Source organism: Rhinopithecus roxellana, chromosome 16, assembly GCF_007565055.1.
Source record: "Rhinopithecus roxellana isolate Shanxi Qingling chromosome 16, ASM756505v1, whole genome shotgun sequence".
Classification (NCBI taxonomy): domain Eukaryota; kingdom Metazoa; phylum Chordata; class Mammalia; order Primates; family Cercopithecidae; genus Rhinopithecus; species Rhinopithecus roxellana.
Genome location: NC_044564.1, coordinates 690,982 through 706,907, shown reverse-complemented (window position 1 = coordinate 706,907; position 15,926 = coordinate 690,982). Strand labels below are relative to the sequence as shown.

At 42.9% G+C, this 15,926-nt stretch overlaps 1 protein-coding gene across 1 annotated transcript in view; it reads left to right on the top strand.

Annotated features, from left to right (window-relative positions):
* Positions 1–15,926, top strand: part of GABBR2 (gamma-aminobutyric acid type B receptor subunit 2) — a 420,626-nt gene that overhangs the window by 341,656 nt on the left and 63,044 nt on the right. Inside the window, exon 13 of the mRNA XM_010357632.2 lies at positions 3,073–3,195. Coding sequence (XP_010355934.2) covers positions 3,073–3,195 — 123 coding nt within the window. The remainder of the gene's footprint in view (positions 1–3,072; positions 3,196–15,926) is intronic.

Sequence of the window (15,926 nt, the reverse complement as noted above, 5' to 3'; positions counted from 1 at the left end):
CAGAGAGAAGTTCAGGCAGCACTTAAGAGAAGGAAGGAAGTCAAAGAATCTAAGAATAGAGAGATGGCCTTGCCTAATGCAAGGGGTCTCTGGTGCTCAGATCAGTGCTTTTTTTCTTTCCCTCCCTCTCTTTTCATTATTTAAGATTATTTTAAATCACCTCTACTTGACATTGTATTTTGTATTCCTACGGGTGTACTTGTGTAATTTTCACTACTAGTCTTCCCCACAAACATGCATGCTTCATAGGGCAGAATGTTTATGTTGTCCACTGTTGCATCCTCAGTGCCTAGAACAGAACCTGACTCAGGGTAGGCACTCAATAAATATTTCTACAATTAATAAATAAAAAACGATTCATAACTACTTAGCCTAAACCCATTCAGTCACAAACACTGGTTACATGCCAGGTTTTGTGAATGGTGCCAAAAGGAAAATAACCATTTCCTCTCCTCTGATTCTCAGCATCTTCCCACCATGCACCCATCCACACATGATGATTAGTTCCATGTCTAGTAGAGCTTAGGTGCAATATCACATTTTGCCCCTAGATGTCACTATGTCTTACACATAAACACAGAATCACTAATTGTCAAAACCCTACCATTTGTTGATCATCTTCTCTGTGCCAGACACTAAATGCTTTCCGTACCTCATCTCATTTTATTCTTATACTAACTACAATTTAGGGATCACTGACCACACTTTTAAAAAAAGGAAACTGAGTCCTAGCAAAGTTAAGCAACTTGCTCAAGATCACGCTTGACAAGAATTGGGATTAGAATGAGGTCTTCTACTTGCAAAACCTGTGTTCTTTCTTTTATACCATACTTGGAGAATAACACAGAAGCTCTCCTCTCTCCCTTCCCCTACCCCTGCCCATTTTACAAATGAGAAATGCAGAATGAGAGCAAGGAAGTGATTGGCTCATGGTCACACAGGTAGCAAGGAACAAAGCTAGAATTCTAACTCAGGTCCACTTAATTTTAAATCCTTTAGAATTCCACTGTCCCAGCAGGGTGCCGTGGCTCACACCTGTAACCACAGCACTTTGGGAGGCCGAGGCAGGTGGATCACTTGAGGTCAGGAGTTCAAGACCAGCCTGGTCAACATGGTGAAACCCTGTCACTCCTAAAAATACAAAAATTAGCTGGGCGTAGTGGCACATGCCTGTAATCCCAGCTACTCAAGAGGCTGAGGCAGGAGAATTGCTTGAACCTGGGAAGGAAGCAGAGGCTGCAGTGAGCCTAAATTGCACCACTGCACTCCAGTCTAAGTGACAAAGCAAGATACCATCTAAAAAAAGAAAAAAAAAATACACTTCCTCAGACTTCATACTTGAGCCATTAAATTGGAAGGATTTACTTTATGACGTTTACAAGCGGAAAATTCTGGTGCCCAGCTTTTGAAGCCATCTATGCCCCTTGCAGGGTATGCCTAGATTCATGGAGGAGGAGAAGCTGCTTTGGCTCAACCGTGAAATCAGGGTAGGAGTATGCCAGCAGAAAGGTGCAGGTCAGGCCTTCCAGGGGTCAGGAATAGCTGGGCAAATGCCTGGGGGCTCAAACAGCCCCGTGTTCAGCATCACGTAGATATGAGGCTCCTTCCAGCCCATCCCCTAACTGCTAAGCTCCTTAGGCATTTTGTCCCAGTTTCTCAAGACTGGCAGGTAGTTGCCTAGTTCCCCAGAGGGTGAGAGTTAAGCTGGGTTTCTGCAAAGCACCAGCAGTTCACCATATCCTTGAAAATCTCAGAGCGGGCTTTGCTGCTGCCCTGCCCCCAGGTAAAGCGGTTTTGCTGGATTTGATCTCCTTGGCAGTCACTGAGCCAACACTTTCCTCGTGTTCTTTTTACATTCGGTAACATAAAGGCCCCTCGGGTTTTTATTTCTCCTTTAAAAATGGCTGTAATCGTTAAAAACCAAACCTGGTGATATTTCTTAAGCTTCTGCCTGAATTTTGTTTGTTTTTCCATGAGTCTTTCCCAGAACTACTTCATCACATTAGCTTTTCTGGAGAGTGAGGGGATATATAAACATGAAGTGAATGAAATACAGGTCAGCTTTGGCACCGAAAATATTTATCCCCCGGCTGATCCCTATCAAACAGACGTAAAGTGGGCTAGGAGTCTCACAGAGTAATAAAAATATCCCAGGCTGCAAAGAGGAATGGGAGTTATATTTCTTCTTTTTATGTTCTTTCATGTCAATTCAATTCATCAGACTTTTAAGTAGCTACTGCGTGCCAGGCCCTGTTAGGTGCTGAGGAAACACAAATAAAATGGGCTTTCTTTCTGTCTAGGGCTCCCCAGTTTACTGAGGAGGGAAGATGTGTATACAACTTATAGCTTCTGATTGGAGCTGTAAATGTTTGAGGATGTGAATTCTGGAGAAAAGAGAGCTCGGTCCAAATCCAGGCTTCATTGCTTATTAAGTTTATTACATTGAGCAAGTTACTTAGCCCCCTCTAAGCCTCAGTTTGCTCATCCATAAAATAAGAATAACAATATTTGACTTTCTATGAGACACTGCCTCTGAGACCATCAACCTAGAGGCAGGCACAGAGTAAGTGTTCATTAAATGTTAGCTATTCTTCTTATTGTTGTTACTACTGTGGTTCCTCCTGATAATTAAGTATGTGAACAAAGTGCTGTGGAGTAATTAGTTGTGCTGCAGGAGTTAGAGAGGGCTTCATGGAGGAGGTGACAATTGATCGAGGTGTTTAAGGATTATTAGAAGTTTGCCAAATAGAAAGAATAGGGTGTTCCAGACAAAAGAACTAGCACCTACAAAGACCTGGAGGGTGAAAATCACAGCTCGACCAGGGACTAGGAGTGGCCAAACTTCAACAAAATACACATGTGTTTGGGGAGTGATAAGGTCAAGCTTGTGAAAGGCCTTGGATGTCACGCAGAGGAGCTTGGCTGGATTTATCCTGTGGGTGATGGGGAATCGCAGGAGACTCTCCAGCTGGGGGGTTCATGATGCAGGTTCCTCCCCTGACCTGGGCCCCTAGTTGCTGCATGGGAAGCTATCTCTCAATTGGCTCCCCTCCGCTCCTTCCCGCTCTATAGATCATCAAGGACCAGAAACTGCTTGTGATTGTGGGCGGCATGCTGCTGATTGACCTGTGTATCCTGATCTGCTGGCAGGCCGTGGACCCCCTGCGGAGGACAGTGGAGAAGTACAGCATGGAGGTAAGCCCTCCATGCCGGCAGGAGGGAAGCCTGCAGATGCAGCCCCTGGCACATGAGGACAGTGAGGCTGCACAGCACCCAGACTGCCCAGTACCCCACTGGGAACACTTCATCAGTTCCATTTCCTTCCATCTGAGACATGTTATTCCAGGGAGGCCAAATATAAGATGTTGTGAAAGAAGTTGATTTTACTATTAATACACGCAGAATGAAGGAGAAATATTGGGCTTTTTAAAAGAGTATATTCTCATACATTGTAGAAGCCTTCATTTATACGATCCATCACTTGAGAAATGGCATTGCGTATTTATCCCAATTCTAAAGTAAATCTCCTAAAAAGTGCTGCTAGGGAGTAAACATTCTGAAAGCTCCTTCTAGGTACGATATTATTTTCAAAGTGATGAGCAGTATATTTCTTTTCACACATTTGATGTCAGATATTTGTTGTTAAAATCAAGAACCTCACATAAAAGTACTGTTAAATATACTTTTTAGATGTCTTGCAGTCAGCCTTGCCCTGAACTCGCACTGGTCTTTCTAGGATTCTCCAGATTAGGGAAGTTTGAGTCCCTTTGGAGGTTGTAGTTTTGTTGACTTTCATTTAAAATAGTTAGACTGTCTTTGCGGGGTACAGCTGAGCTTCAGTGGGGTGTGCTATTTGGTAGGATTTCTGTACAGTGTAGCAAATTCTACTGAGAAAAAGAATCTGTTTCTCTCACTGCTTTATTAGAGAAATCTTTTTGTGGAATTTAGTGTGAATTCTTAAACTAAACCAGAAATGGTCATTCTATGCATTGGGGGCAGAACCTTTTATCCTTCTAGACAAGAAGGTTTTATAGACAATAAGATGCTCAGCCTCATTTATCTCGAGACAGAGGGTTTACTCAGCTCGGTAAGAAGTTATGCATTCAGAGCAGCAGCAGAGAATGCCATTTATGAAACAGGTGGAGAAATATGTCCCTCCACCTGACCACCTTCCACATATTCCTGAGAGGAAGCGGGACTCCAGACAGATACAACCAGAACTAGCAAGGAGGACGGACCCAACACTGGCTGTGCCCACGAGCCAAGGGGGCAGGAACTGAGTCCACTCGAGCAGACAGGTTACTTTTGGATGGGGGGACACCTGGTCACCATTCATCCTGCAAGTTGGGCAACAGAACAGCTGGGTGGGTCCCACTTCATCCCAAGAGAATTCCCCGGCCACCACCAGAATTTAGAAATCTGGACAGGATGTCAAACTAGGAAGAGCTATCATTGGCTAACTGGGCCCCTGAGCTAGGGAGAGCCTGTGGCGGTGATAATAACAAGCAATGATGATAATAAGAGCGATGATGATGATGATAGCTGGCATCATGTGGTAACTCATTTAATCCTCACAGCAATTCTAGGAAGTAGATGCTGTCCTTCGTCATTTTACTGATGACGAATCAGAAACCCAGAGAGGCTGTATAACTTACCCAAGGTTACCCAGCAGGTTAGTGACAGTAGCACTAACTACCCTCTCACCCAGTACCTAACCTTGCCTTTCAACACCTGGGCAGCTCTTAGCGGTTTTGCAGGCTTTCTTAAATCTTTGTTCATTGGCCACAGATCTGGGAAGTGAGTAGGGCAGGGATGTTCTCCCCTTCTACAGATGAGGAGAAAAAAGTAGAATAATGGGCAGACTGAGGGCCCAGGAGAGATCAACGAATAAGAGCAGGGTGAGTCAGGCAGAGTTTGTGGAAGGCCTGGAGCTGGGCCAGGTGGACAGAACGAGACACAGTGGCTCAGTGTGGAGCCCAACAGTGGGCTGGGGAGGCTGAATGGCTGCCGCCTCTATTCTAGATGAAGGTGGGAACTGAGTATTCACTGGGGTTTCCCAAGGCTCCAGGTGTGTTAGGGAGACACTGACAGTGCCAGAGTCAGTAGACTCTGGAAATGGGGATGCCTGTCCTACTGGACCGTTTAGACAAGGTACACCTGTGCAGTCTGATGTGTCTAGCTGATGATTTGCTATTATGGCTCTTACCTGCCTTCTATTCTGTAATAAGCACTGTGGCTATCAATGGCTCTGTGCATGGAACCCTAGCACATTTCAGACTTTCCAAGGCTCTGGTTCTCAAACTAAGGAGTCCCAGGGTGCTGCAGAAGTGTCTTTCTGTGTAGATAAGGAAACTGAACCTGGAAAGGTGCTATCCAGGGCTCAGGGCCACCCAGATTGTCCAAGGCAAGGCCCAGATAGGTTGTTCCTGTGTCTCCCTCCGGGGTGTGCTGAGATTTCTCTCAGAACCTTTTCTGGTGGGTGCCTACTTTTCTTCTTTTATTTTAGGGTTGGCCTGTCCCTCTGTTGCTATGGTAACAGAACCCTTTGATCTGTCCACCCACAGCCCTGTTTATTGTCGTTTTTCTACCAAACAGCACCAAGCTGTTGGTTTCTCTCAGACCCTCCTCTGTCAGACACAACAGGGTAGTTGAACAACATGCCCAGGGGCTGAGGTATCCTAAAGTCTCCTTCAAGGGGCTGTTTTGTCCAGGACCTCCAAACAGAAAGCCTAGGCTTGGGGGAGAGGTGATGAAAGACCTTTGTGACCCATCCCTCCCTCCCCCTTACCTACTTCAGACACCCTTGTGTGCTCTGGACTCTGAGCATCTGAGGATTCCAGGCGTGGGCCTTGCAATATGGTACACGTCCTAGCCTTTGTTCATGCTGTGTCCCCTTCCAGAATCTTCTCTGCCAAGTAGATGACTTCAGCTTCAGCACCAGTGTTACCTCCTATGGAGAGGTGTCCCTGTGTTCACTGGCTCCGCTGGAGTTGAGAACCTACTCTGCCTCACTTCCTCCCCCAGCATCCCAAACATTCCCCGGTCAGGACTCCCAGCAAGTCAGAAGTCTCTGCTGAGCTTCTCTAGAACAGGGCCATGGCTCAGCCAGCCCCCACACAGCCCACCCAGCACCCCACGGCCGGCATCTTCCATGGGAAGACACAGGTAGCCATGGCAGCCACAGCCTCATGGCAGCCTGCAGGCAAGTAGGGGAGCAGACTAAACCTGCAGACAAATAACCCTGTCACTTCAGATCGCTGTCGACTGTGAAAGCAGTGAGAGGGAAATAAACAGAACCCAGGGCTTGAGAATAACAGGAAGGACCCATGGAAGTAATTCATCCTGGGAGACTGTACTCACGGGTCCTTGGAGTAAAAGTCCCCTGGAGGCCTACTGGGGGCAACCCAGCCCCCCACCCTTATTCATTTCTGATATTGATTGATAAATATTGATTGATTGATTGATTTTATTTTTATTTGGAGACAGAGTCGCACTCTGTTACACAGGCTGGAGTGCAGTGGCATGAGCTTGGCTCACTGCAACCTCCATCTCCCAGGTTCAAGTGATTCTCATGCCTCAACCTCCTAAGCAGCTGGGACTACAGGCGTGCACCACCACACCTGACTAAATTTTGTATTTTTAGTAGAGACGGGCTTTCACCATGTTGTCCAGGTTGGTCTCAAACTCCTGGCCTCAAGTGATCCACCCACCTCAGCCTCCCAAAGTGCTGGGATTACAGGTGTGAACCACCGTGCCCGGCCATTTCTATGTCGTAAGTGTTTCTGTAGCACTTGTCGTGTGCCAGGTACTGTTCTAAATGCTTTACAAATATGAACTCATTTAATTTAATCTTTATTATAATCCTGTGAGGCAGGAGACATTTTTGCCCCCATTTTATAGATAAGGGAACGGAGGCACAGAGACCTTCAGTGACTGGCCCAGGTCATGCAGCCAGTGAGTGGCGGAGCCTGGATTCCACCCCAGGTGGTCTACTTTCAACTGTGTTGCCATCCAACTCCACATACGGGTGGAAAGGGTCCCTGAGGTGGGGGACAGAGGTTCTGACTTCTGGTTTCACTGCCTCTTTCTTCTTTCAGGGGCTGCACGCAGCCTCTCTCAGAGCAGGCTAACTGTGTGGCTGTGGTCCTGGAGCCTGACTCCATGACGCCCCTGCCACTGCCGAGCCTCCGGCTGTGGCTCAGCACCCTACAGCCTCCTCATGCCCCAAACTGATTCCAGCCTCACTCTCACCTTTTCCACCAGCTATGCATTGGGCCCCCATGCTGAACTCCAGAGATACAGGAGTAAATGAGATGTGGCCCTTCCTTCAAGGACCCCTTAGAGCAGTTAGGGAGACAGTGGCTAATTTCCAACCACCATGGTACAGGATGCTGTGGAGTCCAAGGAGGGATGACCATCTGGCCTCATAGGGTCAAAGAAGGCTTTTCAGCTGAAAGCCAGGGAGGCCTGAGCAGGTGTGGGAGCTGGGAGGGACACTCAGGCAGAGGCCGCTGCATTTGGAGAGCAGGCAGTGTGTCCACTGAACCGAGTGCTAAGAGGACACAGGCAGGGAACACAACACACAGTGCTACTCCGGTGTACATTGGCCCAACCACTTGGAAAACTATTTAACGTGAATCATGTCAAAGATGCACATGCCCCACAGCCCAGCCATTCCACTAGGACACATCCCTAGGGAAAGTCTCACACATATGCCCAAGGAGACCCAAGCCTGGGTGTTCACAGCAGCACTGTTCGTAACAGCCAAAAACTGGGAGCATCCTAAATGGCCCGCAGGAATAGAATGGATATGTGCATTATGGTATTTTCAAAGAAAGGAAGACTGTACGGCTGTGGGAATGAATGAGCCACAGCCACACATATCACTTTGGAGGCACCTCAACAACACAGCAATGAGCAAAAACAGCAAGTCACGCATGAATACCCAAAACAGGCTTTCATATGCTTCAAGTTCAAACGCTGGAGAAACTGAACAGAATATTGTTTAAGGATGCATACGTAGGTAGCAAAACCATTTTTTAAAAAAAGAAGAAGGCAATTGCTAACACAGAATTCAAGATTGTGGTTACCTCTTCGTGGGCAGGATAGGAGGATATGATTGAGACAGGCACACAGGTCCTGTAAGGTTCTGGCAATTCTGTTCTTCAAATCGTACATATACATTATATCTACTCTTCAGAAAGTATGGTGTGGGTTTTGTTGGTGGTGGTGGTGGTTTTTTGTTTGTTTGTTTGTTTGTTTGTCTGTTTTGTTTTGTTTTGAGACAGGATCTCACTCTCTTGCCCAGACTGGAGTGCAATGGCAAGATCACAGCTCACTGTACCTCCCCTGACTCAGGTGATCCCCCCACCTCAGCCTCCCGAGTAGCTGGGACTACAGGCATGCGCCACCACACCCCGTTAATTTTTGTATTTTTTGTAAAGACGGAGTTTCATCATGTTGCCTAGACTGGTCTCCAATTCCTGGGCTCAGCTGTTCCACCTGCCCTGGCCTTCCAAAGTGCTGTAATGACAGGAATGAGTCACCATGCCCAGCAGATGTATTTAATTTTTAAATTTTATTTATACTTACTTAATAGACTTTATTTCTTAGGGTAGTTTTAGGTTTACAGAAAAGGTTAACGTAAGTACAAAGAGTTCCCATGTACCCTCCATCCACCCCCACAATTTCACCTGTTATTAACATCTTGCATTGTCTGGTACATTTTTTCAAATGATCAACCAATATTGATGCATTACTCTTCACCACAGTCCCTAGTTTACATTAGGGTTCACTGTTCTACGGGCTTTGCCAAATGCATGTCACGTAGTCACCATTACAATATCATACAGAGTAGATTCACTGTTCTAAATATCCTCTGTGCTTTACTAATTCTTTACAACCACTGATCCATAGTTTTTTCTTTTCCAGAATGTCATATAGTTAGAATCATAGAGTATGTAGCCTTTTTAGCCTGGCTTCTTTCATTTAGTAATATGCGTTTAAGGTTTCTACATATATTTTTGTGGCTTGATAGCTCACTTCCTTTTATCACTGAATAATATCTTATTTCCTGGTAGCTCATTTCTTTTTATCACTGAGTAATATCCTATTTCCTGGATGTACCACAGTTTGTTTATTCATTCACCCATTGAAGGGCATCTTAGTTGCTTCTACATTTTAGCAATTATACATAAGGCTGCTACAAACTTTCATGTGTGAGTTTTTGTGTGGACATAAATTTTCAATTCATTTGGATAAATACCTAGGAGTGCAAGTTCTGATTATGTGGTAAGAGGATGTTTAGTTTTGTAAGAAACTACCAAACTGTCTTCCAAAGTGGCTGTACCATTTTGCAAACCCATCGATGGGTTTGCAAAATGGTACAGCAATGAATGGGAGTTCCTGTTGCTCCACATCCTTGCCAGCATTTGGTGTTGTCAGTGTTTTGGATTTTAGTCTTTCTAATAGGTGTGTACTGGTATCTCATTGTTACAATTTGCAATTCCCCAGTGACATATGATGTTGAGCATCTTTTCATATGCTTATTTGCCATCTAGTGAAAAGACTGTTCAGATCTTTTGCCCACTTTTTAAATAGGTTGTTTTCTTATTGTTGAATTTTAAGAGGTCCTTGTATATTTTGGATGCAAGTCCTTTATTAGATAGTGTTTCATAAATATTTTCTCTCAGTTTGTCTTTTTTTTTTTTTTTTTTTTTTTTTTTTTTTTGTATTTTTTAGTAGAGACGGGGTTTCACCATATTAGCCAGGATGGTCTCGATCTCCTGACCTCGTGATCCGCCCGTCTCGGCCTCCCAAAGTGCTGGGATTACAGGCTTGAGCCACCGCGCCTGGCCCAGTTTGTCTTTTTATTCTCTTACATTGTCTTTTTCAGAGCAGGAGTTTTAAATTTTAATGAAATTGAGCTTATTGCTTTTTTCTTTCATGGATCATACTTTCAATGTATCAAAACACTCATTGCCAAACACAAAGTTACTTAGATTTTTTTCTATTACATTTTATGGTTTTACATGTAACATTTAGGCCTGTGACCCATTTTGAGTAAAATTTTATGAAAGGTGTAAGGTCTATGTCTAGACTCCTTTTGCATGTTGTCCAGTTGTTCCAGCACCGTTTGCTGAAAAGACCATCTTTTCTCCATTGTATTACCTTTGCATCTTTGTCATAGATCAGTTGGCTGTATTTGTGTGGGTGTATTTCTGAGCTCCCTGTTCGGTTACATTGATCTGGCTATTATTTCATCAATCCCACACTATCTTGATTAGTATAGCTTTATAGTAAGCCTTGAAGTCAGGGAATGTCACTTCCACTTTATTCTTCAGTGTCATGTGAGCTCTTCTGGGTCTTTTGCTACTCATGTAAACTTTGGAATTTGTTTGTTGATATCCACAAAATAATGTGCTGGGATTTTTATTGGGATTACATTGAATGTATAGATCAAGTTGGGAAGTATTGACATCTTACCAGTATTGAGTCTTCTGATCTATGAATGTGAAATATTTCTCCACTTATTTAGATCTTTTTTTTACTGTCTTTCATTATAGTATTGTGGATTTCCTCATATAGAAGTTTTACCTAATTTGTTAGATTTACACCTATTTCATTTCATTTGGGTGCTAATGTAAATGGGATTGTGTTTTTAATTTCAAATTTCGATTGCTCATTTCTGGTCCAGGCATACCTCACTTTATTGCACTTTGCAGATTTTATATCTTTTACAAATTGAAATGTATGGCAACCTTACATTGAGCAAATCTATAAGCACCATTTTTCTGATAGCATTTACTCACTTTGTGTCTCGGTATGACATGTTGATAATTTTCATAACATTTCAATCTTTTTATTATCATTTTATCTATTATGGTGATCTGTGATCAGTGGTCATTCCTGTTACTATTGTAATTGTTTTGGGGTACCACAAACCATGCCCAGATAAGATGGCAAACTTAATTGGTTAAATGTTCTGTGAATTCTGACTGTTCTGCCCACTGTTCCTCCATCTCTCTTCCTCTTCTTGCCCTCTCTATTCTCTAAGGCACAACAATATTGAAATTAGGTCAGTTAATAACCCTGCAGTTGTCTCTAAGTGTTCAAGTAAAAGCAAGAGTCACACATCTCTCACTTCAAACCAAAATCTTGAAATGATCAAGCTTAATGAGGAAGGCAGGTTGAAAGCAGAAATAAGCCAAAAGGTAGGCCAAGTGCACTCAAGAGTCAGGTTTTGAATGCAAGGGAAAAATTCTTGAAGGGAATTAAAAGTGCTATTTCAGTGAACACATGAATGATAAGAAAGCAAACAGCCTTATGGCTGATATGGAGAATGTTTGAGTGACCTGGATAAAAGATCAAACCAGCCACAGCATTCCCTTAAGTCAAAGCCTGATCAAATCTCAGTGAACTAGAGCTCTTCAATTCCATGAAGGCTGACAGAGGTGAGGAAGTTGCAGAAGAAAAATTAAAAGCTAACCGAGGTTGGTTCATGAGATTTAAAAGGAAAGAAGTCATCTCTATAACATAAAAAGTGCAAGATGAAGCAGCAAGTGCTGATACAGAAGCTACGGAAAGTTATCTAGAAGATATAGCTGAGATCCTTGATGAAAGTGGCTACACGAAACAACACATTTTCAGTGGAGATGAAACAGGCTTATGCTGGAAGAAGATGCCATCTAGGTCTTTCATAGCCACAGAAGAGAAGTCAGTGCCTGGCTTCAAAGTTTCAGAGGAAAGGCTGACTCTCTTGTTAAGAGCTAATGCAGCTAGTAACTTTAAGTTGAAGCCAGTACCCACTTCCTATTTCAAAAATCCTAGGGCCCTGAAGAATTGTGCTAAATCTACTCTGCCTGTGCTCTATAAATGGAACAACAAAACCTGGAGGACAGCACATCTGTTACAGCTTGGTTTCCTGAATAATTGTAAGTCTACTTTTGAGACCTACTGTTCAGAAATAAATAATTAAAATATTCTTTTCAAAATATTATTGCTCATTGATAATGTACCTGCTGTATTAGTCCATTCCCACACTGCTATGAAGAAATACCCGAGACTGGCTAATTTATAAAAGAAGGAGGTTTAATTGACTCACAGTTCTGCATTGCTGGGAAGGCCTCAGGAAACTTTCAATCATAGCAGAAGGCAAAAGAGAAGTAGGCACCTTCTTCACAGGGTGGCAAGATGGAGTGAGTGCAAGAAGGGGAAATGCCAGATGCTTATAAAATTATTAGGTCTGGTGAGAACTTACTATCATGAGAACAGCATGGGGGAATTCCGCCGCCCCCTACCGTGATCCACTTACCTCCACCTGGTCCCACCCTTGACATGTGGGGATTACGGGGATTACAATTCAAGGTGAGATTTGGGTGGAGACACAGCCAAACCATATCACCTGATTACCCAAGAGCTGTGATGGAGATGTAAAAGAAGATGAATGTTGTTTTCATGCCTGTTAACGCAATATCCATTCTGCAGTCCATGGATCAAGGAATGATTTTGACTTTCAAGTCTTACTATTTAAGAAATACATCTCATAAGACTATAGGTGCCATAGATAGTGATTTCTCTGATGGATCTGGGCAAAGTACATTGAAAACCTTCAGGAAAGGATTCACCATTCTAGATGCCATCAAGAGCATCTGAGATTCATGGGAGGAGGTCAAAATGTCAACATTAACAGGAGTTTGGAAGACATTTATTCCAACTTTCATGGAATGACTTTTAGGATTTCAAGACCTTAGTGGAGGAAGTAACTGCAGATGTGGTGGAAATAGCAAGATAATTTGAATTAGAAGTGGAGCCTGAAGATGTAACCTGAATTGCTGCAATCTCATGATAAAACTTTAACAAGATACATCAAATAGAGCATCTAAGAGAGATCAGGATCAGCTCAGAGCCAGGAGGAACTCTCCACTGTGGGGAAAAGAGATCTTCAGTGGTCCACATTCCCATCACAGATGCCTAAAAGACTAGCCACAGGAGTGCTCCTCAGCACTCACAGGCCATTAACTTAGTATAGAGAGCTGCCTGGAGTCCATACAACTGCATTTTCCAGGAGGATTTCACTCTGGGTCCCATTCACACACACCCCTGAAACCCAAGATGCTGCATCAGGACACCATTTTGAGAGCCCAGCACCCACCAGAATACATCCTGCTCTAGGGCCTAAAAGCCCCTGCATCTATACATACTGAAGCCCAACCGACATTCTCCCACATCCACCCAGAGGGCTGCAGCATTATGACACCAGCCAGAACCTGTGGCACAGCTGGGTCCCCAGGACTCTAGCCCACACAGTGTTTTATACCCCAGAGAATATCAATGTACCACACCAGGAAGGCTACTCCCAGGACAAAGGGACCCAAAGCATGCTCTCACCAGAGCCTGAGAATTGCCTGCCTGGGGATGCTGACAACCCCTCCCTCTCCAGCAGCAGGACCCCCATACACCTGCAGACAACTTCAGGGATCTTGAGGACCAGTCTGTCCCACTCACCATAACCAGCATCCATGCACACTGTCCATGGACCTGAGGACAGGTCCACCCTGCCTGCTGCCATCACCACTCACATATGCTATCTGGGAATCTGAGGATTAGTCCACCCTGCCCATTACTGGCATCCATGAACACGTCATAGGGGCCCTAGGACTGGCCTTTCCAGCCTTCCAGCACTACCTACCCAACCATTATCACTACTTGGTGGCCTTAGGACTGGCCAGCCCCCTCTTCTGCCACCACAGGTGCCTATGCATGCTGCCTAGGGGCCCAGGGACCATCCCACATAGGCCCACCATTGACACCACTGATGTACACACACAATACCTGGGGACCTGAGGACTGGAACACCCAGTGCCCCTACATGCCACCCGGGACTGGCCCCAGGACCAGCTTGCCTGGTGTCCTTATCTCCAGTAAAACCTCAACATAGCCTCCAATAATAATTGCAGCCTAAGCTACTGAGAAATTCACAGCCATCACTGATGTTGATTACAGCCAAAGAAATCATACAGAGACTACACTACTAAGCCCATTCAGAATCAAAGCCAAAGTACCCTATCCAGCCAACACTATAGACACATGTAAGGAAAAATTATTTCCCTATGAAAGCCAATTCATAAAATTGGAAGAAGCAACTGTTATACCAGATGTGCAGATATCAATGTCAGGATACAAGAAATGTGAAAAAACAAACATGATACCTCCAAATGAACACAGTAATTCTCCAATAACATATTCCAAAGAAAGGAAATCTATGAAATGCCAGAAAAGAAATTCAAAATGATGATCTTAAGGAAACTCAGTGAGATACAAGGCAACACAGATGGACAAACACAAAGAAGTTGGGAAAACAATTTGAGATCTGAATGTGAAATTCAGCACAGAGATAGATATCGTTAAGAAAGGAACCAAACAGAAATCCTGGAACTGAAGAATTCAATGAATGAAATTAAAAAACACAATTGAGAGCTTCAAAAATAGACTAGATCAAGCAAAAGAAAGAATTTCTAAATTTGAATAAAGCCATTTCCCAGATAAGCAAAAATGGGAAATTCATCATCACTAGACCATCCCTACAAGAAATGCTTAAGGGATTCCTACATCTGGAAGTGAAAGGATGGTATCTGCCTTCATGAAAACACACGAAAGGATAAAACTCACTGGTAGAGAAGAGACACAAATAAGAAAGAGAAAGAAATGAAATGTTAGCAGTATTGAAAACCACCAAATAACAAAGGTAAATAATAAAAGAGGAATAAAGGAACAATGGATATACAACACAATCAGAAAACAATTAACAAAATGACAGGAGTAAATCTGCACCTGTCAATAACAACCTTGAATGTAAATGGTTTAAATACCACAATTAAAAGACATAGACTGGATGAATGGATTTAAAAAAAAAAAAAAAGCCAACTATACACTGCCTATAAGAATCTCACTTTTCCTGAAAAAGATATAAATAGATTGAAAGTGAAGGAATGGATAAAAATATTCCACACAAATGGAAACCAAAAGCATGCAGAATTAGCTATACAAATATCAGACAAAATATACTTTAAGTCAGAAACACAAAAAGAGACAAAGGAGGACATGACATAATGATAAAGGGATCAATTCATCAAGCAGATATAACAATTGTGAATATATATGCACCCCATGCCAGAGCACCCAGATATGTAAAAAAAAAACTATTAAAGCTAAAGAAAGAGGTAGACCCCAATATAATAATAGTTGGGACATTAACACTTTTGAGCATTGGACAGATAATCTAGACAGAAATTCAACAAAGAAGTGTCAGAATTAATGTACACTGTAGACCAAATGGACCTAACAGACAGTTATAGAATGTTTCATCCAACAGCAACATAATACACCTTTTTCTTAACATGTGGAACATTCTCTAGGACAGACCATATGTTAGGCCACAAAACAAGTCTCAACAAATTTTTTTAAATCAAAATCATGTCAAGCATCTCTTAAATCACAATGGAATAAAATTAGAAATCAATAACAAAAGGAACATTGGAAACTGTACAAAAACATGGAAATTAGACAACATACTCCTAAACAACCATTAGGTCAATGAAGAAATTAAGAAAGGAATTTGAATATTTCTTAAAACAAATGAAAATGGAAACACAGCATACCAAAACCTATGAGATACAGCAAAAGTAGTGCAAAGAGGGAAACATATAGCAATAAACACCCACATCAAAAAAGTAGGAAAATTTCAAATAACCTAATGATGCACCTCAAGGAACCGGAAAATCAAGAACAAAATAAATTCAAAATTAACAGAAGGAAAGAAATATAAATATCAGAGCAGGATTAAATGAAATAGAGACTTAAAAAATACAAAGGATGAAGGAAATGAGAACTTTTTTTTTTTTGAGAAGATAAACAAAATCAATAAA